The 27,641-nt window shown below is 37.6% G+C and overlaps 1 protein-coding gene across 1 annotated transcript in view; it reads right to left on the minus strand.

Moving 5' to 3' along the window:
- Positions 1–1,773: 1,773 nt before the first annotated feature.
- Positions 1,774–27,641, minus strand: part of ALKAL1 (ALK and LTK ligand 1) — a gene marked incomplete at both ends in the record, with an annotated part of 32,126 nt that continues 6,258 nt past the window's right edge. The window contains 3 exons of the mRNA XM_082291288.1: positions 1,774–1,838; positions 4,009–4,089; positions 7,977–8,030. Coding sequence (XP_082147414.1) covers positions 1,774–1,838; positions 4,009–4,089; positions 7,977–8,030 — 200 coding nt within the window. The remainder of the gene's footprint in view (positions 1,839–4,008; positions 4,090–7,976; positions 8,031–27,641) is intronic.

Raw genomic sequence — 27,641 nt, forward strand, 5'->3', positions numbered from 1 at the left:
CTCAGATCACGGCTCTACTTTTTCCTGTAATGTTTTCTCTATTTTTAACAAAGTAGACAGAAAGCCAGCCTAGATACAACTTTAAGTGAACAGAGTGCACACAAGCTGCTAGCAAGGCTTACCATTTAAAACCTTCCTTCTCTATTTTTCATGTCTTTGAGTGTATTTTTGGCAGGCAAATTAAAACACCTGGCTTTGCAAATCATAGCAACTTTTGATCCTTTTGTATTTTAAAGATGGAAATAGGATGAGATAGATGCTTCTGTACTGTAGATATGTAGGCAGATCTTTGACTCATTCTCTTGAAAGAAAAAGAAGAAAGATTTTGGAACACCAGAAATCTTTCTGAAAGCCCTGATACATGAATCCAGAGGAGTAAATGGATACTGATAAAGGAAAAACAGAGACTAAAAAGCTAAAACTGTAGAAAAAGAGAGAGTGGTGGGATGCTTGAGAAAGCTGAGATTTTAAAAAGAACGCTGAAAAACAAATAGGAATTTAAGCACCTCCCAAAAAAATACCTTTTTTTTTTTTTTCTTTTAAGAGGGCATTCAGAAAAGGATTCCTGCCTTTAGTCATGAAAAGGAGATACAGGCAAAGCAATGAGATGACTAGTCAGTCTCTGGTTCATTGTCCTTGGTATATTCAAAACCATCTGCAACACCTGGAAATCAAGAGGCCAAAGAGACTGAAAACAGTTCAGAAAAGAGGAAGAGATAGAAATTATGTCATTTCTTCTCAGAACTGAAATAGTGCCACATTTTTTAAAGCACAGCCACCAAAATGAATCCCACCTCCACTGAGAAATCAAATCAGCTAACACTGACTCATATCCTACTCTTCTTTTCTTACTCTTGATTAGTATGAATTGAAGTCTTGATGCAGGAAGAAGTGACATACGCAACTCCCCCAAGCTCCAAACTTGCAGTTTTTGTCAGGAGGAGGTGGTGAAAGGAAACCATCTTTAAAGAAATTTAAATAAATAAAATCCACTGATTTTATACATCTGATTGGTTAATAATAGCAATCAGCGCTTATTTTCAAATTAACCTTTGAAAGTATAACCATCTTATTAATATTCAAACAACAGGAGAAAACAGCTGACTTGGAGATGTTCCTTTTATCAGTGACAATGCTGTTTAATTAACACATTTCACATGCTATTCATAAACAAGAATGGACTGGTTTCTTTCTCAGACTATTTAGTGAAGCCTCTAGCTTTGTCACATCTTTATGCTCAGTTTCCTTCCATCACCTTGAAGTGGCACTAACTTTTCAGAAATTCTCAGGAGCCAACATGGGAATGAAAAGGGGTCCCAGAAATGAATGAAGTGACAGGTTATCCATGAAGATCGCATTGGTAGACCTGAGACCAAGACATTCTGGTTCTTCCATGGATTAACAACAAAGTCTTCTGCAGAACAGCCTGAAATAAATGTGCTGATGATATCCTTGAGCATTTTTCTTTCAACAAGCAGACTCCTTCTTGAAATTTTGAACACTGAGAAGCCACCCAGTGCATAATTATGGACTGCAGTGCCACAAGTGACTTGTAGTTAATTACAGCGGAGCCTGTCAGAGGTATTTGTGCTTCTGTGTATTTCCAGGAGGAACCAGTCAGTTCTGCAATGCCAAAGCTGCACATTGATAGCCTCTGTTAATACCATTTTTGTATGCACTCCTGATAACAAGGTACAAGTGTGAAGTAAACCACTAGATCATTCGACAAATAAGATAATGAGTGGGGAAAATGATACTTACATAGCAAACATCCTAGGACTGTGTACACAAAGGGCTCATTGCTAATCTCGTTAGCAACCTTGCACACCTTTTGTAATCTATAAAACAAAATTACCCACAGTAATAATGAATCTCAGTTGCCAGATACCCTCAAAAACTGCATAAAATTAAATGTAAAATTTGTACTAGAATTTCAGACACTCTACACAGTGAAACTGTTATCTGATGGAAATTCATGAAATTATATGTGCAAGATGTAATATTAGATTGTACTGTAGCACCGTCAGTGCTCTAGAGGAAAAGTGAGTGATGGTAAGAATTAAAATTCTACCAGGCAGTTTCCTCCTAGGATGTGGAAGACCAGGTACAACTCTCAGTTGCACCTGGAGGAATTTAATTCATTAATTGGGAGGCTATTCCAACCATCAGACCATGACATAGTCGGAAGTCAGGTTGTTTCAAACATTTTATTCCATTTAGTATTAATATTGATTTAATTCCATATTTTCCATGTTTAAGTACATCTCCCAATCATCAGACTAAAGACACTAAAGTCCCACTTCCAATCCCTCCGTCTTGTGTCCTTGATTAAAACAACGACTTGGTTCAAGTGGACCCTGAGTCACTGCCATTCTTTCTGGTATTTGCTAACAAGAAATACTTAGGTGTTCATTTCTTCTCTTGCTTGATAAGGATTTCAATAACATTTAATATAAATTGCACCAAACAGCAAGAAAGTGAGTGCTATCTGGGTTTCAGTTCCTCAGAAAATATCTGTACAATGTATAACCATGTCAGAAGGAGAGGAAATAACTCATCCTCAGACATCCCATGATGACTAAGATGTCCCCGAAAGAAAACATGAAACCCCTCTAAAGACACAGGAAAAGATCTTGGCTATGATCAGCCTGAGTGCTGGATAAGGTGGAGAAAATTCTGCTGATTTAGCTCTCCGTTTTAGAACAGAACATTTCAGGTGAATGTAACTCATTGTCTGCTTTGGGTTTCCTTGGTGCAAGGGGGAACAAAAACTCTGTTTTGGTTGAAATCACCCTTTTTATTTTACATTTTGCTTTGATAGTTGGACTAAAAGATAAGTTCTTCACACCATTCTGAATCACAGTCTTGTTTTTAACTTTAAGAAAAGCTATTTAATTAGAAGAGAAATAATATGACTGTGTTTCTTAATAAATTAAGTGAAGCACTCGGGCAATACATGAGAGTGCAATTAATATTCGCATGCTCAATAGATACATGCCTTGCCTACTCATCTGTCTACTTAGAAAGCTGTGTGTATATTTTTTGAGGATCAAGCATGGATTCCTACATTCCAGCTTCTGATAAGCCTAAAGGCAAATGGAGATGAGGGCTGCTCCATCCCCCTTCAAATGCTAAATCCTGCTGAGCTATGGTGAGAGAGCATCTCAGCTGCTCATGAACAGTGCTTCTGAGTGATGCAGTCAGAAAGTGTCATTGTTTTTTCATGTTAAATCCTGAAAAGCTTCCAAAGCACCAAACTGCTCCACAGTTTGTGCTTACACATCCCTAATGATATTCACCTTCTCTAATTAAAACGTACTGCTTATTTTCCACTCACTTTCATTGAATTGTCCATTGCACTAGACAATGCTGAAGTAACTTCCATTTAAGGAATTTCCATTTTGGTTTGGGGTTTTTGTTTGCTTTTTTATCCATTTTATCCAAGAACACTTCTATTCTTCAGTGTCTCTGACAAAATTATATTCAGGTTGTGTTAAAGCAAAGCTTCTGTAGTCTCACAGAGGAAAGTTGTTTGATGAAAACTGAAAGTATCAATAACAGAATGATGAATCAAATGATTTTTGTTGTTTAACAGTGAGTACAGAAAATTATCTTCACAAGCTGAAATATACTAAACCCCCAAGATATAACCCTACTACTGAGCATTAAGAGAAGGTAAAGAATGGCTCAGATTTTATCTTATTGCACAAGCAAAGCTAAAGAGAGCAGGAAGGAGAATATGTGTGCCCTCTGCATAAGCATGCCCTACTGTCTTTTTTCAGAGTGTAGTTTTCATTTCATGTATTCCAGCATCACTTTGAAGGAACAATGTTCAGCTGACAGCAAGTGCATTAACAGAAAATCTTTATATATCAGAAGAGCTTGGATATGTTTTGTAATGTAGAGCTACAGTTAAAAAAGGACCAGGACATCAAACACTTAATAGGAAAAGTGGGTTGCTTTTAAACAAGTATCACAGCTAGCATTAGAAGGTACTTTGCTACTTACAGGTTGGCGTTGAGCAGTCCCTTGTGTTGTGATACAGTCGATGAAAGTGCTTGCTACACTCTGAGGAAAATGTGACTGGCCCTGTTTGAAAGTAAGAAGGAGTTAACAACAAGCTCTCAGTGACACTGCTCTGCAGCTTCAATGAATGACAACAACACATAGCATTAGGTTCATTTTTTTCTTGGCTAAACTTGCATTTAATCTTTTACTATACCTTAAACAACTATGATGCAACACAAGTAAAATAATGCTAGTGAAATAACAGAAAGAAATTCCGTTGCTGTGCCTTTATGCTCATGACATGAAAACCAGAAAAATGACATGTGAAAGTGATGGGCTGGTCTAGCCTTGAAATTCCAGTAATTGAAAATTAGCAGTAAAATTTCTTAAGTGGTGAAAAATAGAATGACAATTACAATAGAATTTAGTTTACTCAACAGTTGTCTGTAGTCTAATGTAGAAGGAATAATGCACCTGGAATGAGGATACTCTTTCTAAAGATAAATAAAAGCAACATCTTAAGTAAATACGAGTTGCTAATCCCTGGAAAGATTAAGTACTTTTATGTACTAATGCTTTTAATTTGCACATAGATGGTTTATGAAATTCTTAATATACAGTGTGGGTGTTGAGGAAAGAAAAATGACAGCTGAATAACATCTAGGAACCTGATCTCCAGTTAAAATAATCCTAGTAAAAAAACATACAGATTTGCACAGGGCAGGATGTGCTTCATCTTTGGCAAGGCAAATCCCTGTGTGTCCGGGGTATAATGTGCTGCTCCCTTCACTTATACAGTGCCATCTGTTTACATCAATATTTGGTAAGAAAGGTGTCTCTGCTCATGGCCAGGGGTTGGAACTAGATGATCTTTATGGTTCCTTACAACCCAAACCATTCTATGGTTCTATTTTTCTATAAAAATATGGCTCAAATGTAACAAGTTTTGAAAGACCCCTTCCAAAACCACTGATGGCCCTGAGAAAGTACTACTGATGACATTCAAGTTGAAAAGGAGAGCAAAAATGTAATATTTGCATCACGTAACCTGCTTAGCAAGACTATCACTGACAGCTGGGGATAAGTATCCTGTGGTTTGGACAGAAAACATTGACATAAACTGACATTAACTGAATAAGACTAAATTTCAATCTAAATTTAGCACAAGTAGGAACCCTGAATCAGAATAGCTTGTTTTAAGCAATGCCACAAAATGATCCATACTAAGCAGACTGTGTTGGCTAAGTTTCCTTTCAGAGGAAGATAGGAAGTGTTTCTGGGAAAAAATGCTCATTTCGTAACTTGGAAGATGGTTGATGAGCCTGGTAAAATATATCAAGCTAATTCTCTCTGTAGAGTGAAGCCAAATTGCCATGAGCTCAAGAGAAGATTCCTCTCTGAGACAGTGAGCATGCTTGAAGGTTAGATATATTTTACACTAGTACACAGATTTCAGTAGATTTTTTCAGCCACAAATAAGCTTTTCAATAAACTGGAAGAGCAGCCTTTGCAAGTCTGAACTGGAATATTGTTGCCATTTTTTTATCTGAGTGAGCAATTAGGCTCGAGGAAAAGTATGTAATTTGAAATTATCCAGCATAAATGGAGACAAAACACTGGCTTTTGTCACTAAATAAATTCCATGTCCCTTCAGATAATATATGGCTTTCCAGCTCTCTTCCCTGTCATCAAAAAATAGGCTGTTAATTTTGTTTGTGCCTTACAAAACACTCTGTGTCGGCTGGATTTCCAAGCTAAATTGATAGATTGCTTTATGACTCACAAGATTATTTATGATTTTTCCTATAGTCAAAGACTGTTACATATGGTTCTTATTTGGCTTTAAAATGTGTCTATTATTCCTGGCATATGAGAAGTGTGCAGTAATTTTCTTAACCCTGAAACTGTAAAGATAATGGACTATAAAGATAATGTTGATTTCAGCTTCTCTCTTTTTTATTCACTATTAGTTTAGGATGAACTAACTACTTCTTGAACTAGTAAGGACTATAATCAAACAGTTTAATTAATGAAGGCTAGTAGAAGGATTACGATTGGAACAGAATAACAAAACTCAAAGTTCCACTGTATTTTAAGAAAATGCCTAGAGATTACAGGATCTAATAAAGCTATGAAATAAAATAAAAAATAAAATAAAATAAAATAAAATAAAATAAAATAAAATAAAATAAAATAAGACAACAGGCAGAAAACTCTATCACTGAAGATCTTAAGATAAAAAAAGAGAAAGAGAGAGAGAATGAGATGAACAAAGAGAAAGAGAGAAAGAGAAAGAAAGAGAGAAAGAGAGAAAGAGAGAAATAGAGAGAGAAAGAAAGGAAGGAAGATAGGAAGAAAGGAAGAAAGAAAGGAAGATAAGAAGAAAGGAAGGAAGAAAGGAAGAAAGGAAGAAAGGAAGAAAGGAAGACTGACTGTAGGCAGAAATTCTGAGCCAAAAAATAAACTTTCAGTATTTAGGAATGATCCTACTTTCCTCATTCATTCCACCTAATGTTACTCAAGTAATTTCAGCAATTTTGATAGCAACTACTCATGCAGAGAAGGACTATTAATTTAATGAAGGGCTCCAGAGAGAGGCCTTCAAGTATTTTTTTTCCCTTTTTCTTTTCTATGATTTACTACCCTCAAAATACCTTCTGTAAAACTCATGGCTGTTTTTTCCCTGGTTTTGAGTAATGAAACTCATTCCATATTCATTACTTAGCTTCCCCAGATTCTTATGTTGAGCTTTTTATGGTAGCTGAGGAGTTTCCAAAGTTAAAAATGAAAAGGAAATGGATTAAGTACTAACATAAACAAATCTTTCTTGTCTGTCCTTCCCAGAAGAAGAATATTCAGTATTGCTGTGCTACATAGCATAGCATAGTTTGAAGCTCTATGCTAATTTCTTTCTCATATGGACTGAAGATGGTCAGGTTCCCAATTACTGTTGTTTACTGCAAGGGTGAAGGGCCAGCTGGCTCTGGCACAGTTCCTGTAGATGCTGTTAGGTTGCAGTGAGCCATTGGCAGAAAGATCCTTAAAGTTGTGCTTATCCCAAAGGTTTGGGGTACACTTCCCCCATGCAAAAGAGACAAAAAATCCCTTCTTTTCTTGTCAAGGACTGCCTGAACTTTCCAGCAAAGAGGAAATGCATAATTATTTCCAATTCTCTTTTTCATGCTCCAACAGCCAACTATTTCCCTAGCTTTTAGTTTCAATAATGCAAATAACCTTGAAAATCAGCAAGAGATTTGCAGTGTCATACTTTGAGACCTTCACTTTTCTGAGTTACAGAACAGCTGGAATTGGAGAGCAAAGATTCAGTGCAAGCACCTTGCCACTGACAACTCTTATTGCATATATTCAGAGGGTACAATATTTTTCTCAGTAATTACAATACAGTCCCAAAGTTAAGTGCATTATACAACTCCACCTCAGTTTTCAAGTACCTGACTGTAATAATCACAAACTTTCATATCTGAAACAGCAAGTTATTTTTATTTTTCATTTACACTAATTTAATCCTTCTTTGTTCTATCTGTTTCCACTATTAAAATAAGCATCCACATGTACACAACATACGAGATGCAAAAAAGCTTCCCTGATTTGGTGAAAACTTACTTGGTCACAAAGGTCTGTTTCTTAAAGATATGTGCAGTCCATTGAGAAGTTCTAAAATTAGTGAATGTGAAAATAAATATGGAAAGCACTATAGGAGGATAAAAGTTAAACAATGACTTTTAAATAATGTTTTCACTTACCACCTGTTAAAAGTTATTTTAGACTAGATAATTCAGTTGATTATTCAATAAAACTAGAGTTCTTCAACAATTCCTAGCTCTAAAATATGGACATTTAACTTTAGAAATGTTAATATTGGTGTTGAGCCTCAAAAAAGTTAATGGTGTGACACTTGTAGCTACTTAGAATATGCACGTGTAGGAAAACACAAGCAGCTTCCTTACCTGTAAAATGCTTTATGAATTTGTCTTTTAGACTGGAATCTCTTGGAAAAATTTCTGAGGAGAGAAGAAAAAAAAATTATTTATGTAGCCGAGGAATTACAATAAAAGCCTTGAAAGCATAATATGCCAAGATGTCTGATGAACAGAGACCAAACAGCTTCCCAAACTAACTATGGAATTAATTTTCATAGTTGGGGGAGGGGGGTGGGTATGTAAACAACATTGTGAAGTATTTCAGGTAATTCCCAGATGAATACCAAATGGTCATCCTATAATGCCCCTTCATTTTCTGACAATTATTTCTGCATATCTTAGGTCTGAGTGGGGCTGTAAGTATAGAAAACCACAAAAAATATAAATACATTATCATGTTATGACAAGTATGTAAGTACCTGAACAAATTATGTAAAATAAGTAGATAAATACAAACCAAATATCATTTTTGGGTTTTGAAATAACAAGTACCTGAAGAGAAAAGTCTCCTACAAATCACCTAAAGTAGACATGGGCCATGGATATTTTCACTGCACTATTAGCAAAAAATGGTCCTCCTCTCCTGTGAAAACTGTTGTGAATTTTAAATTAGTCCCTTTCCATTTATGGTATTTTTTTTCCAGAAAGTGCAAGAGAGCTTCAGAATATACAAATAATCACAAAGAACAGAAAATGGAGCTAACACAGAAAAATAAACTTACTTTTTCTTTTTCTTTCCCTTTTTTTTTCAATGGGATGCTGCCTCTGGTTTACAGCAGAAACTTTTGATGCAAGTAAATATCCTCAGAACCAACACACCTCCCCCCAGTCTCATGAATTTTCCACTGAAAAACTATTACAAAATTTTTGGGTACCTGCAGCTATTACTGCAGACAGTAAAAAGCTGCCTGTTATGTCAAATTCAAAGAACCTTCTCTGGCTGTTATACAAGGAACATGACTAACTTGCAGCTTTAGGACCTGCAGTTAAATATATTTATTCACTAAGAACATTTCCTTACATCTAAAGTAATTTTAAATCTTTGTATTATACATTTTTTTTTTCAGTTCCCCATCTGAATTAACATTTAGCTCAGAAGAGAGCAAGTTTTCTTTCATACTAAAGGAAGATGTTGGTTATCTGCCAAGATAAATTCTTACCACTGGCTTTAGGCAGTTTCTCAGAGGTCACATGGGTGTATTTTTAGGCTGGGATTTTAAGCTAAAATGCCCAAGTCTTACTGCAATTCATCAAGGTTAGAAGATCTACTTTACTTAAGATTCCTTAAAAATATCAGTTTTAACAAATTTCTTTCCTTATTGCAGAAGAAATGCCACCCCTTCTCCAAAAACCAGTATTTTACTGAAATGTCAGGTAGTTTAAAATTATACAGAATGAAGACTATAAAAAGGCAAAATAGGGAAACAATTTGTGTTGAGTTTTGAATGAGATGCCGCAAGCTGACAATTACTGATGAATAACCACAGCCTGGTGAAGGACAGGCTAGGAACTGACCGTTCTTGCTCAGACAAAGAACATTTAGACACAAACACTTGCAAAGTACATAGGATTTCCTATGGGAACAGTAGCTGCATTTTGCCCCATAAAATTCTCTATTTGCCCCGTAAAATTCTTTAGGAAAAGCGTGTATACAGCCAAAACCCCACCCTTTAATGCCCAGATGGTGAAACAGGAGGACAGATTTGATGCTCCGGCAAGGAGCTATGCATTGCAAGCATAAGACTGCAGCTGTAGCTGCGTTGGTAAGCCTGAGAAGGAGCACTGCAGAGCCTGCTTTCCACGAGTAACCCACACTGGCCCAGGGTTCACACCAGCCCAGCCTCGCCTGCCCCAACAGGGAAATCTAGGTCAGTCGTGTGTTGAAAAGCAGCCGAGTGACACTGCCTGCGTGCCTGCTGCTCCCCGCTGCGGCTGCTGTCCCTTCGGGCAGCAATCAGCTTTGCAACGTGGCTCGCTTCCTTCAAGCGCATTTGCCGGGTAAAACTCACTCAGCGAGCCCCCAGCCCTGCACAAAAACAACCTAAGCTCATTTGTATAAGAATCACGGGCGGTACAGGTTACTGGAATGCTTCTGGCTCTAATGGCAAGAGGCAATTCCCCCTAAACGATGAATTGCCCAACACAAGCACAGCGTAGCCAAACCCTCTGTCTGTACACAACTTCGAGGCTGAGGTCTCAAAGGACTTAGCATTTCAATCCAACTAATGAACATCGTCTTTGAATAGAATATGTGTCACTGACTCCTGATCGCACTGCAGCCAGAAGCAGGATACCAAGTCCATACAGAATGCTTCTATAAAGCGCTGAAAAATCATCAGGAAAAAGCCCTGGACTAGCTTTTTCTGGCTTCTAATCAGCTCTTAGTTACTCAAGTCTTATTTCATGTGTTATCTATCACCTATTAAGATGTCCATTTTCACAACAAAGGCTCATATTCTCACAACACGAGTCAAATTCCTTTGACATATAAATTTCACAAAAGAAAAGCAAAAGCATTAATATAAGAAAGATTGGCAAAGTATTACCAAAATCAAAACACTTCAAAGTCACACTGGGCAAAACTAAAAAAGGAACAGGAAAATGAAAAAATAAAATGTTTTAAGTGTGAAACTCACATGAGAGGGAAATATTGAGTGGAGAGAGCTTATGCAATTCATTTTTGCCTCAAGACCATTTTACACAACTGTAAAATACAACCAGCATATACTCTATGGGATATAGTAACACTGGTTTGAATCACCTGGGAGAATATTTATACTGCGGCATTCTTGGGCCCAGGGTTACAAAGTCTGCACTGCCCACCACAGAGTACATCTGAGTTAAAAGGCACTTAACTATTGACCCTGTGTTCATCCTGGGCATAATCTCAGTTTATAATCATAAATAACCTTAGTTCAAGGATTTATTTCTTATTAGGGCCTCTATGTGTATCCTTAGATATTTACTAATCTGGGGCAAAATGCTGCTGGTCCTACACACTTCCACAGACAGTGCTGGCCATGGGCAACTATTAAATGGTGCTAAAACAGATTTGCTACTGGATCTTCTGTCTCAAATAGTAGGAATATTTATGGTAAACTCTAGGGACAAGACAAATTTAGAGGGTTTTCCAGCTCTGCTTTACAGACAGAATGGTTAAGCTTATAATGCAAAGTTGGCGCTAAAGCAATCCGTACTGTTAGCTTTATCAAGCTGAGACATTTCACAGAAGATCTCACGGCTTCAGGTAAAAGGTGACTTGATTCTGCCTAAGTTTTATCCCAGCTGGGGTAAATGGGATGCTGGGGAGAGCTAGCAAGGTCTGAGCTAAGAATCAGTAAGCAACAGCTGATCCGCCTCTCCTCTCTGAGTTTGTTATAAACTTTCCGAAGCTGATTTAACCACTGCTGTAAAGCTAATTCCCTAGAAAATTATTCTTTCAGTTGTTATTCAGCAGCTGACAGGAATGTTTAATTTTTCACTAATTTGGGTGAAATTACAAAGAGGGAGGAGATTAAATAAACCACGGCCTGGTCTCAAGTTTGTCCTCAGCTTGTAACTCAAGATGTTGTTGCTCCACCTTCAATGGGTCTTTTCACCTTTCTGTGCCTTCAGTTTCTCTGAGTTTTGTCTGTTTAGAATGCAAGGCTGTGACAGCAGGTGCTGATTTTTACCCCGTGTTTGCACTGTCTCCAGTATCATGTCACCATTATTGTGCCAGGAAAATTCATGTCCTGATGGAGTATAAATGAAAAGAACTGTGATTGCAGCCCTGAAGTAAGCCAACTCCACACAGTAGTTTGTTGACTTGGGACATAAAACCTCCACATCCTCAGGCAAAAAAAATCAAGATCTCCATTAGTTTATGTTCCCAACAGGCAACTTCTCTGTATTTTTATTTTATTCAGAGAATTAGAGTCAATCAGACAGCAAAAAGTGCACCATTGCTGGGCCAAACAGAAATGGTGGTAGCACCTCTGTGATAAAATATCTAAGAAGAAAATAAAAAGAAGTTATTGCACAGATGTAACTGCAGCCAGAGAAGAGCAGATTGAGAACTTGTGAGAGGAACAGCTGTGCAGGCACTAAGGTCAGTGGAGAAGGAGGAGGAGGTGCTCCATGTTCTGGAGCTGAGATTCCTCTGCAGCTGGTGCAGACCATGGTGAGACCATGGTGAGGCAGCTGTGCCCTTACAGCCCATGAAAGTCCAGGGGGATGCAGAAATCCACCTGCAGCCCATGGAGGAGCCCCACAACAGAGCAGGTGGATGCCTGAGAGGAAGCTGTGAACCTGTCGGAGGCCCATGATGGAGTAGAGCCCTGGCAATGATCTGCAGCCCCATGGAGAGAGAAGACCAAACTAGAGCACGTCTCCTGGCAGGACTTGTGACCCCATGGGCAGCCCACACTAGAGCAGCCTGTCCTTGAAGGACTGCACCCCATGAAAGAGTGGCCCATGTAGCAGCAGTTTGTGGTGAACTGTTCCCCATGAGATGGGCTCCAGCTGGAGAAGTTCATGAAGAACTGTCTCCTGTGGGAAGGATACCATGCTGGAGCAGCAGCAGAAACAACATGCTATGAACTGATCTAATATCCATTCCCTGTCTCCCTCTGCCACTGTGGGTGAGGAGATAGAGCTGAGAAGGAGTGAGAAGTGGGGGGAAGGTGTTTTTAAGCTCTTACTTACTTCTCATTATCCTGCCCTGGTTTTGTTAGTAATAAATTCAATTAATATCTTTAATTAGAGCCTGTTTTGCCTGTGACAGTATTTGGTGAGTGGTATCTCCTGGTCCTTATCCCAACTCACAAACCTTCATTTTATTTTCTCTCCCCTGTCCAGTAGGAGCGATGGAGTGGCATTGGTAGGTGTCTGGCATCGAGCCAGAGTCAACCCACTACAGTTGTGCATATTCTTCTTTCTATCTGTGAGATGGCAGAAGAAAATTGTCAGCAGTAAGATGCAGCTGACTTTTCTATTATAAACCCAGATGCAGGCTTCCAAAATGTTTTGGCATGAAAATAGCATGTGGGGTTTGGTTTTTGGTTTTGTTTTTAGAAAAGAACATTTCGTGTCATGAAACTGCTTACAACACAGTATTAGCAGAGCTTTAAATAAATGTGACATTTTAAAGGACAACACTCTCCAAAGTTTCAACTTATACAAAGGCTGTATTTGTTCATAGTATACAAATAAATCTTGCTGTGGTTGAAATATCATGCTCCCACAAATATTGGAACACTGTCAGCAAAACTGTCTCGAGTACTTACACAGACAAGTCTCATTTATTTGGATGGATCTTTCCTTTACTACAAATTCTCCACCATGCCTAAAGATAGCAAGCAACTCCTGCCTCCTGTGACAATACCACAAGGTGAAATACTAGGAGGAGGTTTGCATGCTTTCAACAATGTCAAGATGGTTTAGTTAGCACAGAAATAAAATGTTTGGTAATAAAAGTGATAATAAAATCTTTCAAATGTAAATTCATAAAGAATTTTATAAGTTCCCAGAAGAATTGAAGCAACAGAGATGAAATTCAACAAGAACAAGAGAATAATACCCAAGTAAAGTGATATGCTAGGAAGATGACTGAATAGAATGACATTACAATGCCAGGATGAAAATATCCTCAGCATGATTGTCCTAAATATAAGTGAAATCTGACAAAAACAGTGTTTAAAAAAAACCCCAACATATAATCAAAAACCTTAATGTCCCAAAACATCCTTTCTCTGCATGACTCAATCTACACACGTAAGTATTCCTACGAATTTTAGCAATAGATGTACTTCCTCAGTTTAAAAAAATTGTAAAAAGGGTTTTGCCCAAAATAGAAAACAGTGCAAAGAGCAAAGATAAGGCATCCTAGTAGAGAAAAAATGTTCATTTGATAAGAATTCAGTGTGGCGTGGAGTAAAGCACAGGTGTTTGACTACAGTGTTATACTTGAGAATTGCATGATAAAATACCCTGTGAATAATTGGAGCATGAAGTGTGTGCTTAGAGCTCTGACCTGGGTATTACTGCTAGAAGTAGACAGAAATATGTGGTCACCACTGTGGGCAGCTGTCACAGGGAGTTGATCCCAATCCCTGGCTGGGGCACTTTCCACACTGTGGTTTCCCAGTGCTTGAGAGAGCAGCTCCTAGCACAGCCCTCAGCAGCAGATGATGTTAAGCATAGCTGAATCAATTAGCATACACTTCTTTCTTCAGTACCCCAACCAATTAAAAGGTCTTAACTTCCTCCTTTCATTATTATTCTTTGGCTGTGACCAGATTGCACAAAACTCTTACTTCTGGGGCCAGGGCTGGACAAAGTCCTTACCTGAAAAACTGAGGACTTCCAGCAGCTTTGGCTAGGCTGGAAATGCTATTTTTCCTATACTGTTATGCCATTGCTACCAGAATGGGATTACTTTCTGTTCTGTAGACAATAGCCATATCAATATAGATTGAAATGTTTCTCTGGTTCCTCATGTGGTGTCTGAAACAGCACAGAAACAAAGTATGTACTTCTTTGTTGAAAAATGTGTGATAATTTTATTCCCTACTAAGGGACCACCAATTGATTCTGAGGTCCTTAAGAGTGCTCAAAATCCTTAGGATGAATTTGTGGTTGTATTACAACTCAGTTCACAGACTAATAGATTTAATGTTTTTCTTATTGCAGTCCCTCACAGAGAGGGGAAAAAAAACCCCTTTGCTTTGTGCAACAAGGAGCAACTCCTTCCATCATTACTGATCACAAATCATTAAACATTTTCTATTATTTGTGTTAGAGATAACTGCTATATGAGAAAATATCTACTTAAATGATGTAATTTAATTCTCTTAGACTACTCATCTGCGATTTCTACTACACAAACTGCATTTCTGCTTTTGTTTTGTTCTTTTTCTTCATTTTCCACAATTAAGTTTATGATAATTTCTAATTGTCTTAGTAATTTTTTTGTTTATATACCCCCACTCCAACTCACATACCCTGCTTTCCCCCACTAGATCTGCAATTCATTCCTTCAGACAACGGAAAATACCTATTTCTGTGTGCAGTATTCCGAGAACTCACTGTGTTACTACACACACATTTCCCACTTACTGAATACTTTTGTTTTGAGACTTTGATGTGTACATACTGAGCATAGATGGAAAATGAGTCAATGCTCCAGACAGACACATTCCTTTCTGGCTGTAATATTAGTGTTTGAAATTCAACTTACCAGATTCCTCCAAGTGCTGTGTAATGAGGATTACAATAAATTAGCAATTTTTTTTTTTCATTTTTTATCACTTTCTACTCTAGCAAGTGAAGAATTATCTAGTATCTCAGTATTTGCTGGGGAAGAAAAAGCCTCAGATAAATCCCTAAATCAAAACTTCTTGGATTCACAGAGGTAAGAGTGTCTGCTCAAGAGAAATTCCTGAATTAATATATAACTGCATACCACTGCCATCTACTGAATGTAGAACATGCTGAAAGTACCCATGCATACCTTCTTGCTCTGAGAGCAGAGTTTACCAGGCTACCCATTACCCTGTCTAATGGCAGCCCTTTCAGTTCCCACAATACAAAGTGTACTCCAGAGCCTAAGGGTTACACATAGAGTGCAATTAAGAATTCATAATTAATGACTTGGTCAATTTATCCTCTCAAAGAGTAGACATAAACAGTATTCTAATCTCTCTGGACTTAACTGCTGTCCATACAAATTATAACTTTATTTATAGAGAATATTTGGAAGGCACATTGCAATATATGATTGCACCTCATTAGTCAAGTCCTAAAATGCTAGTTCTGCTCCCATGTCTGATAAATGCTTCCATGTTTAATTTTTTGTCCAGGCTGAAACAGTGACTTAACATTTACTTTCCTAGGTATTCATTCCAGTAATATTTTTCTGATGTGAGCACGGCAAATAATATTTTTAAATGCAGATTAACTGATATATCTTCAAATTCTCCCAACTTTAGATATGAACACAGTATCTTGTCTTGTACATACAGAATTTTAAGTTTTTATTCTGGAATATTCACCAGGAACTCGAGTAATGAAGTGGGCTGTGACATCAGGCAGTTTAGAAGTACAACAGAATGACCCCAAAGAGAAAACCTAACAGGGTCTGCTTTCATAATGGTTGATGAAGTTTTACCATGTCAGTCACCACTGTCAAGAGTATTACATTAAAAAAATCACTGTTGTTATTAACTGTGCTAAAGATGGGTGTAAAAGGAAGCACTAGCTTCCAAAATCACAGTCTGGCATTTAGTCATGATTTCTATTTTTGTCCTCTCTTTGCTCTAGAGTCAACCATTCATTCTTATCCCAGAACGTCTACTCACGTATGTCCCGTCTCTCCTACTCACCCTTGTAAGTCTTATCTCCATCAGCTGCTCCCTTAAACCCAGGGGGATTAATGTCCACAGGGCATACAAGAGTGTAGCTGCAATCAATTTGGTTCTACCAAAATTGCAGTATTGCAAATACTGAACATTTAAAAAAATGTGGGAATTATTGTACAAAGGGATTCCTAAAACTGACAAAAAACCCAGATAAGGACACCTACAGATGGTAGTAAAATGTGAAAATGAGCACATTAAAAACATACAGAGAGCAAAGGCATACAGCTTTCCCAGTTCAGCACACTTAGTTTTTGTCTGTAGATCTATGTTTATATGTCCTCATAAAATTTGTTTGATGGATTGATATCTGCACACTACAGATGTGAATAGATTTGAAGTATTTCAAATTTCTCATTATTCACCTTTTGCTTGGAATGGAATATTTGTTATTTCCTTTAAGATTTCTAAATATAGTCTTGAAATTTTATTTGAAGTGCTGCCTTTTTACAGAGACCAGAGACAAATTCCACTCTCACTGATGGTTGTATACTCCCTCTCACTCATCAACACCCCATTCATGTAATTGCAAGAGAATTATGCAAGGCATTTTTTACCCAAATAGTTTTCAGCTGTCCTGTTATGACAGAGACCTTCAGGGGGATACCAAGAAAACAGATGACAAATGTGAGACACTTAATTTCAGTAGGATTAATGAAATTTATTTGAGCAATGGTGCAGTAAACTTTATCAACGCTGTTATAAATAGTACGAAGGATTCTGCACATACTATTGTATAAATAGTAACACAAAAGATGGGACTCAAATCTTTCTTCAAGAATATAGGGGTACTTATTTATCTCTAATAACTGATAAACAGGCAAGACAAGTCTTACATTAGCTAGGCACATTCCATTTCTTTGGAAAAGGTTATGACCAAGATTCTCGGATGTGCTTCCTGAAATAGCAGATAGCTGGATTCAACAAATACAATAGGTTTCCACCAAATTATTCGAAGTGTGAAATACCAATTTTAATTCAAAACAACTATCTCAGTTATGATTTATGTCCTATCATCCCCATTGGGTTATGGCTTATGAACACCTAAGAGGGATAATTTCTCCTTAAATCCCTACTCCTACCTCTCTCCTGGAGTCCTTCTGATTAAATGCTACATCTAACCTAAAAATGATGCAAGCTTGTAAACCATGAACCAAAACACGTTCTTAAACCTTGAGAAGAAATATATTTATTTGCTACAGTGTTTTATTCCTAACTCCCCTATTCTTTGTTTACTGCAAATCATTAAATGGAGTCAGTTTCAGAACTAATTCAATTTACTTACTACTAGATTACAAAGGAGTACATGGGATTAGAAATTAAAGTCTCAAACTCCTTGCCACATTTCTGGCAAATCTGTAAGTAACATCCTACTGATTCAGCTAGTTTTTATGAAAAAAGTGTCCATTATCCAGGCCCTTTTTGGATATTTCAGACTGTAAAACATCACTGTTTTTAGGAAAAGCAAATGAACTTTGGTGTACATCATGAGACAGATAACTTTTAAAGCAGTCCATTTTTTTCAAGTTTCTCTTTCTGAAGCACCAGAGCCACAATTGTGTTGCTGTCTCAGAAGGCGTTATGTGCTCATTTCTATTCTAAATTTATATTCTAAATTTGTGCTCATTTGTATTCTAAATTTTCTTCACTGCTGCAGTTTTCTCTCCATTCATCTGTGGTAGAAAATGAATGAAGTCCTTTTTGAGAAAACAAGACCCTTAGTCCTGTAATCCTTGTACCTCTCTATTAAACATCACAGGACACAGTGAGAGCAGATTGCCCTGGCCAAGAATGCTGTGCTATTGCAGCTACTATCATGGCAGTCTTGCTGGCACAGCCCATCCCAAGCACAATCTGTGGGAAACCTGCCTTCTTTCATGCAAGTGGAGGGAGGTGAAGTGACATGAAGTCCTCTGAGACAAACTTTTGTCTCCAGGGTTTTCTATGCTTCAGGTGAAATCAGGTTTTCAACAGAAACTTTCACAAAATCAAATAATTAAGAGTAAACAAAGCAAATACATACTGATTTTACTTGACTTTGCTCTTTTTTATTTTATTGTGCTGCTAATTGGAAAGAGTACAGAAGTTCTTTCCTTTCCCAACTTTCTGACTTGAAGTCCAATGACCATCTTTGAGATACCACAACTGTTCATGTGGTCTCAGTTCCCCACTCTCTGTGATGGGCATTACCATACTGTTCAAAAGTAAAAGCACCTGTAATAGTACGAGGGCAGAGACTGGAAAATTCATCCAGATGTAAGAGAACCAAAGTAGGAGAAACAGGCATAGGAGCATTTGGTGTTCATCTTGTATCACTTGGAGCACTTTCAATGGATACAAGACACATTCCTACCTTTACTCATACCAACATCAATCCTTCAGAAGCTATAGAGGAAAACTATTTTTACCAAGGCCCTTCAGTAGCCTTAGAAGCAGAAAAGGTTGACTTGCAATCAGGGGAGGATGATACAGATCTGTTCACATCCGTGGTAAGGACCCAGACTGATACTTCCCCCACTCTTGCCCGTCCCTGCCCTACTCTTGCCAAGCCATTGCCCTTTGCCTTCTCCCCTCCCCTGTGCCCTGCTTGCCCTCCGCACCTCGTCTGGACTCTGCTGAGCTGCGAGTGGGAACAGAGAGTGACAGGAATAGTTCGCAATCGTTGCTATGAAGACAACTAAGGGCATGAACAGTAATTCCAGGGAGGCCTTCCCACCTCAGCAGAGCAATGACTATTTACGGCCTGAAAGGGCTTGCCAACATCCAGTTCAACATCCTCTTAAGGGCAACAGATTATCCCTAGAGTTTGCTCCTCCAAGACTGGGCACTGAACTGTGGGAAGGACATAACCTGAGGCTGGAGGGAGCTAACTCGCTCAAGCTACAGAAGAAACATTTAATCATGTCTGAAGTGTCAAGATAGGTGGACAGGGAATGGGGAGGATAGTTTTGCCTGCTGTGAACTATCCAGGTTTTTCAACACTGGGAATATTATGCTCCTCCTCTTCCCCTCAAACTTTGATTTTTCTTTGATTAATTCACCATTTGTGAAGGAAATGTAATTTATCACTGAGTGCTTAGACACTGTAATTTCTCAGAAAAAGAAATCACAGCTCACTTTTGGTGAAAAGACTGCTGTAACGGTATTATCATCATCATGAACTTGAAGAAGCTGAGCCCTAGCTGCAGTATGAATGCAAAACCCAGCACCTAAAAACCGCCCTATCTAAATCAGACTATTTCCCACAGTATCTTCCAAGTATGTCCAGAAATATGATACTAAATAATTTCTCTATGCTCTGTTCCTTTACAATGTCATCAGTTACATGCTGTACCAAGTCATTCATCATCCAGACAGCATTTGTACAAATATATGTCAGTCTGTTAATTGGCTGTAGATGTTTCCAAACATTTTTCTTTCTGTCACATCTACCAGTATTTTACCTTGTCACTAGTACTATGTGAAGGATCTTAGCCAGGTAATAGATTGCACATGTGAAGTCTTCTCCCAAAACCATCCTGTTCTTCATAAATGTAAGATTGTCAGTCAGCTCCAAGAAATATAATTCTGATCGCAACTTAAAATTCCTTTCAAGTTTTCAGGTGCTACTGTCCTTATTTGGATAGTTTCCTCACTTCTATAAAGCCTTCATGATTAAATATTGGGTTTTATTTGGGGTTTTTTAAAAGAGAATTTTAAAATACTAAAGAAAGCATTCATTAATGTGTAATGGTGAGATTAATAAAAAGTTTTCTCCTTTTATTCATAAAAGTAACAAACATCTCTTGCATGTTCATTACAAGAAAAAAAAATCTCTATGAAGTTGTAAGTCTTTCAAAACTACAATTTCCCAAGGGGATATTTATAAGCTAATGTCTTTGAGCTGGGGCATGGGTCTAGTTCCCAAAGTGGCAGAGCTGTATTGCAAGACCACAATAAAGGGAGGAAAATACAGATATATCTTGATGTATCTCTTTGAGACTGGCATCTGTCAAAAACCACTGTCTGAACCTGGAGTCCCACTTTCCATGGTCAGTCACAGAAGCCATTGTTTGAATGTCAAATTTTGGAATAAAAACAAAGAGCAGCTAAGGAAATGCATTCTGTTTAGATTGTTAGCTTTTGTCTATACAATAAACCACAAAGCAGTTGTGTAGAAGCAGCTCTATGGATTCCCAGCTGGTACAATTATTCTAGGAGCTGGTGTACTCTCAAATAACACATTTTTGAGGACAGAAAAACACTGGAAGGAGAGTATGCCCTGATTCTGCTCTCCTTGATTTCAACAGGAGCAAAACCAGGTCTTCAATCTGTGTGTAATTCACATGATCTACTTAGCTAAACAATTAAGTCACAGCTCTGACATCTGATATTTATTTTAAGTTCTTTGAGCCAGATTCTCTTCCCTGAGCCTACCCTTTTTTCTGTTCTGGTGGCACAAAGGCTATAACAACCATGGATTTTCCCAGCTGGAGATTCCCTCAGCATGAATAAGTCTTTACCTGTCTGGCAAAATCAGCTTTCATGTTATTTCCTCCTCTATTGCACCCTCTGAATCTTTACCATACTCTTATGAGAAAGAGTGAATTCCTGGGCCTGGGCTACAGCCCTCATCACTGTGCTTCAAATATCCTTAGCCTGTATACTTGCCTCTTCAAATTAAACCTATATGGTTAATTTAAAATAATCCTTAGGTTACTGTAACTGAAGTAAAAGTACAGTCTGCTCTGATGCTCCTTCTGTGGTATTTCAGAAGACACAACTGAGGATCCTTCCAAGGCATGTTACCAATGAGATACCTCAGAAGTTCTGAACCCATGAACTCCGGGTCACTTCTATCTGTGCAGGCCATGCTTAATAATTTAACCATAGTGCAAGGTCATCTCTAAAGAAAAGACCATCAATCAAGCATGCCAACTTCCCTCTCTCCACTCCAAGAGAGGAGAGGCTGCATGAAAGGATAACCTGAAGACAGGTTCAACTGAAAAATTCCACACAATCTGAAAAGAGTGGTTTTCAACCACTGCCTGAGTGGGGAACCTTATGGCTCCTTCTACATTATTGTAATGGATGCATCCAATGAGAAGAACCTTAAGTGAAACTAGTTTAATGGAGATGAAAAAAATCAGGATGCAGTTTAACACTGCTCTTATTTGAGTTCACTTTAACCAACAATGCAGTGTGGAACTGATCTACTGGGAAATGTGAATGCTCACGGGGGGCTGCCCCCTACGTGCACTGTGGGAAGCAATAGAACAATGCTAAGACATTGCGAAGGGACCACCAATTCTTCAAACTTCATCCATGTCTTTGAATAGGTTCACACTGTCGAGGAACTAGTCAAGGATCTGACTCCAGTCTCAAGATGAGATGCACTCACATCCTAATCCCTCATGCCTGTGCTCTTTTTTGATTAACTGAAACCAGGAGCTCTCCACAAGTATATGCTGGCACATAGTGTAGGCCACAGCTCTTCCCCAGTGGCACACGGCAGCCTCTGTGTGAAATATTTTCACATTATAGACTCTGCCTTGGACAGCTGAAGAGTCATTCATTTCAGAGGCAACTGGAAACTGGTAGCAAACTGGTTTACCAAACAGGAAAAAAAAAAAAAAAAAGAAGTGTGGAAACTGTGGTTTCTAAGAAGAAACTAAAGGTCTGCTTGAGCATCCCACTTATTTTGTTGTATGCCCTTTAGCTACCATATAGTTGTGCCCCACCTCTGGGGAGAATTCTATTCTAAAGTGTGAGTTCCAATGAACTCTTAAAATATTCACTAAACAGCTACCTACCACATTTGTCTTCCAAGCACAATATAATGGTCCAACAAAGTAGGCTCACAGCTTCATGGGCCGAGATTGTTGGCCAAGGAAATGAGTCAGCTTGGGAGGTAAACAACATCAAAGAGAGCAACATTCAGAATGCAGCAGCCTCTTCTGATCCAATGCTTTTTAATCAGCCACTTTCCAATAATTCATTAAGACTTGAACAAAGAGACTGAAACATTGGCTTCTCCTAGGGCTTCAGTCAAGCGTAACAAAATTATAACAGGATGTATTTACAAGGTTGGATATCTTGAACTCAGCTGTAATTATGTGTATTAGTAATTCTTCAATAGCTGCTCAGAAAGCATATTTGTATTAGTTAATCCTTGCCTGTGGAGACCCTTATATTAGCTTGGCAAAAGAACATTAAGAAGGATGGATTTCTTTTTTTCCCTCTCAGCAAATCCCTATTTCCATCAGAAAATGCTGTGAGATCAAGAAATAAGCCAAATGTAGTGTATATGGTTACTTTTTTGCTATTGCTATTAGCGATCACTTTAGAAAACAGTTAAAACTAGAATGGATAAGGGTCTAGGTCAACATATTCTGTTGTTTTCATTTGAAGTATAAAAACTTATTTAACAACTATACTTTGCATTGTGAGATTCTGGAACAGCACCACACGCATACAGATTAGCACTATGTGCATACTTCACCTTTTTTCTTTTCTCCTCTGTCAGAGATGTGAACATGGAAAACACTAAAACATATATTTATTTTGTCCAAACTGGCACAAAAAGTAAAGAAAAAAATCTCAAAACTATTACAGATCTGATGTATGACTTTATGCAAAAGATCCCTCTTTTTTTAAGAAAATCTAATAAATGGGATAGCATATCCCTCAAACAATCCAAATGAGAAAATGTAGCGTATTATGAAACCCTTGCTATTTTGAATACTAAAGCTGTGAATATGTACTTGCCCCTTTCCAAGAAGAAAGCTGCATTACCATACTAATTGTTCATTAAACTTACAAAAGGATAATTCACTGAAAAGATTGAGACATATAGGAAAGACTGGTCAAACTATTCAAGGCATTATTTACTGAAGCTATCTTTCCCTATTCATAATTTTTTTTTCTATAACAGAAGACAATTTCCATTAATTCACCTATCAGCTACTTGGAATCACTAAACTATCACGGGAGGTATTTCAGATGAATCCAGAGACTCCAAATTATGCCTGGGAAGTTACTGGAGGGCTCCTGACTGAAGGCAAAACCACTCTTAGAATAAGATACAGAGACTACATATAGATAAGTATTAAGAGGAAATTCACTTTGTGCAACTCTGCAGGACTCTATGCAAAGCACTCTGAGCTATCATGGCTGGTAATAAATGTAGATTCTGGAATATTTGCATAAATTAAACACAAGAACAGCTGCAATACATCAAAGGCAATATATGAACTAGTTGAATGGACTGAATGAAAACTGATGACATGTGCTTAACTGCATACAAGCCAAACTCAGCACTGACAAACACAGGCAAACTCTACTGGTGTGAAAGGAAATAGAATCGAGTTTGCCAGAGCTTAATTAGACCCTGCTCTTTTTTCTAAATATGCATAGGCTCCAGGTTGATTGCTGTGCAAATGATAATGTTTAACTGTACTTTACATTTCCTGTGCTTATTTTAGGAATGTTTCTATTTCTTTCCAAATTCGAACAGATACAGAACTACCACAAATGGATTAATAATACACCATTTCTCCATTATAAATACTTTATCCCAAACAACGGCTTTAAAGGTGTTCCCAGTGATCATATATCACGTTTATACTCAGGTTGAGGTCATTTTACCCTATCATAGTTGCATGAGGAGACCACTTATAAAGTATAACTAAGATCAAAATATTTTGAGTGTTACATATAAATGAATCAAAGATAGTGAGCTACTTAGACATACTAATACTGGAGGTTTTATCTTCAAGGATCATAAACAGGTGTAACATACATGCAACCATACATTTCAGTGGGCCAAAAGGTGCTGAGCAGAAACAGCTAACCTCAAAAAGAAGAAAACACTTTCCATAACTTGGTACTGAGCAACTTTAACCTTTCCCTGATTTTTTAATACCATTGTCACGGTTATAATATTCTGGGATTCTGAGATAGAGTGTAACTGCAGGGAAAGTGGTACCCTTAACACTTCAGAGGTTTTCTCTTTATCCTAAGACTTAACATGCTTGTAACACTTAATCTCCAGATTTTCTCCTTTTTTTCACTCCTTGTTCTGACAGGAAAGGAACAGCTATTCCAGCCAAAAGTAAAGAAGGAGAAGCAAGGCTTTTCTGGAGGTGCAGCTCAGTTCTGGGACAGTGGACTTCAGTATAAATGTGTAGTTTGGATTTGTATCAAGGATTTTGAAAGCCCTGACTTCATCTTATATAAGTGATCCTCCATATTTCCATAGAGCTGAATCACATATACACACATGTAGTGACTCCACCATGTAGGTAATGTGGAGTCACCCTGTTTACGAGAAGTAGATCTGAGTGTAAATTTGCTGTACCTTTGCTAGTCTTATACACACAAATTATGTATTTTATAGTAATCCCTTTTCTGAAAGAACGAAAATTGCCTGATATCTGGAAAAGGGACTTGTTACTGAATAAAGGGGGAAATCTGTATATGTTAACTTCCCATACAAACTTGGAACTTGATCATATAACAATGGGAAGCCCAAATTGTGGTACCTTGCTAAATTACTACTGACTAACAGGTCCATTCAAAATTCAGGCACATAGTATTAAATGCAAGCAATTAGCCTACTCTAGATTGTCTTCTGGCCCAGAAGATCTCCCTGGAGACCATAAGAAATCCTCATAATTAGTATGTTTTGGCCATAACTCTTTGTCTACTATGTAAAAGACAAGCTCTGAAATCTTTCTCGTGAATTTCCTAAACTGAAATTTCTGTGACAGCAGAGAAGTCTCTCATGTGTTAGGCATGCTATGTCATTAGCAGACAAAGAAGTAATTACTCTATCATGATTAGAGTAATAACATCACAGCTATCTCCTTACTTATTTTAATCCAATGGGATTTAAGGGTTTTACTAATCCAGGGCATACATCCACCACTGCCACATACACTGACAAGGATGCATTTTCTAACACTTCATTTCAAAGGTTCTTATTACTGAAACACATCATAAACAGCAAAGGTTAGGGAAGAAAAAGTTTCGGACTGTTTTCCAGTAGGGTTTTATTTTGCTTTTCACTTTATTTTACAGGCTTGAGTGAAAAAGGAGAAAATAATTTGAGTAGCAAAGCCCTAATTAGATTTGTGCTATGTCACTCAGGATTCTGTCTAAAATCTGCAAGGAACATGACAATGATTGCTTTGCTGATGTAACTGTAAACATTTTTCTTTAAGTTAAAGACACAGATTTCAAATAATGTAGTAAGATAGCATGTACTAAAATGCAACGGAACCAATTTACTTGGATTGAGAAAGAAAGACTTAGTAGGCTTTTAAAAAAACTTCAACAAGAAAATTTTTTTAGAAAGTTTAAATATTCTTTGTATTCAAAACTGTGCCTTTACCATGAGTGGTTTTTGCTCGACTACATACATTTTAACTGTATGTTTAAAAACAAAGTATTATGATCAAAAAGTAGCCACAGTTTGTAACCTCAAACAGTATTTTTCACGGGTGTTAAAGCTTGTATTAAACACATTTTTATGCACTGTTTTGGTAAAATCAGTGGAGCACAGCACATAAATGATTTTTTGCACAGCAGACATAACAAAACATACAATAATATAAAAATGGCCACTAATCAATCAAATGCTTGGATCCTTCGTGTGTTAAATCTTGTTTATAACCTAAAGAACTGTGCCCTCAGTATGCAATCAATAGCCAATTAAACCCCTCACTAGAGCAACTGTTTTCCAATTGACCGACATTAAAAACCCACCAAACTTGAGTAAATAGCCTGTAGGACTTCCACAGAAGTAGTAACCTCTAATTCACAAGTGACAAAATGAAGCAGTCATCCTTAAATTGAATAGAAAAGCCTAACCATCAACCATCAAAACCAAACATAAGCAACAGCTGAGCTTTCTTTTTTTTTTTTCACTACAATGTCACCTGAATGCATGCAATGAAAAAGAAGATATTTACTGTGACTATTAAAGTGTATTTATGTGGTATGTTTTAAAGCAAGTGTTACAAATTATTAACATAGGATATGGTCACATTTCAGTTTTTGGTTTTTTTTAACTTCCGTGAAATGTAGGAGATAAAACTCCAAAAATTTTAGTTCCCTGGAAAACAGATGTTAATAAGGGGGATATTTTCCCCTTCCTACAAACTCCTTTCAGATCACTTGGAGAGATCTTCTTTAACAACAAAATTATCCCAATGCAGACAGTGGCCTTACATATACTTTAGGCATGGAACCAGTCACCCCTTTCTCTCTGCAGCATTTCAGTGGCTCTTTTTGTAGATGGTGCATATCTTTCTCGGGTACCTCATTGGTTATGAAGTTTTGCTTATAGATCTCCACAGTGACTACTATTATGCAATTGTTTTTATACTGTGATAAGCACTTTGAAAAATATAAGCCTGTCTTGGGGTGACTTTATGATGTGTAACCCATATCGCTGCCCTGTGCCCAGAACAAAGCCTTTGTAAGTCACATTGGTAACTCTTAAATCACATGTGGGTCTGAAACATCACATCATTCTCATGCAAATTGCCCTCAAAACCTATTAATTAGGAGTCTGTGTGCCTTGATGTATGGATGTATGTATACATCTCTTCTTAAATCTCTCTCCCTGTATACATAGTTATTTAAAAAGCAACATCATCTCCACACATGAAGCAGTGTATTTTCAAGGCTAAAGGCTATTTATCAAAAAATAAATATATTACAAAGCCTTACACCTGTGTACTGTCATTCTCCCACTTCTCAGAGGCTTTCCCTGGCAGACTAACACCTGAAATAACAAACCACAAAATCACAGAGACCTGCCATTCTTTTCTGATAGAAAAATCAAATTGTGCCTAATGGAAAGAAGAAAACCACATGAAATATATCAGCTCTTTAGTTTGCTCGCAGGCTCAGGGCCAAGCTGGACTAATTCAAAATGCATGCTGCTCCTGAATTACAGATAGTAATGCAGGAAGATCTACTTTGAAACAAACTTCTGTTTTCTTTGTTGTTCTCTTCCCTGCATATTGGAGGAATCCTGGCATACTTCAGGCCCAATCCTGGTGTAATACAGTGAAAATTCTGACATTCACTTTTCTGGAGCCAGAACTGCACACATTAGTAATTGTGTGTCTTGTCACGCTAAATAGAAGTTTTATAAAAATATGAAATAGGACTAAAACAAAATCCAGAAGATGTCCTCATCTTGATTAAAGCAATAGCTCAACAGAAGAGCTTTTCCATATGCTGACATCCTATCTTGCTCCTGAGACAGCACAGTGCACTCTGAAATGTTTGCTGCTCAGGGTAC

Source organism: Coloeus monedula (assembly GCF_965178545.1).
Source record: "Coloeus monedula genome assembly, chromosome: 1".
NCBI classification, from domain to species: Eukaryota; Metazoa; Chordata; class Aves; order Passeriformes; family Corvidae; genus Coloeus; species Coloeus monedula.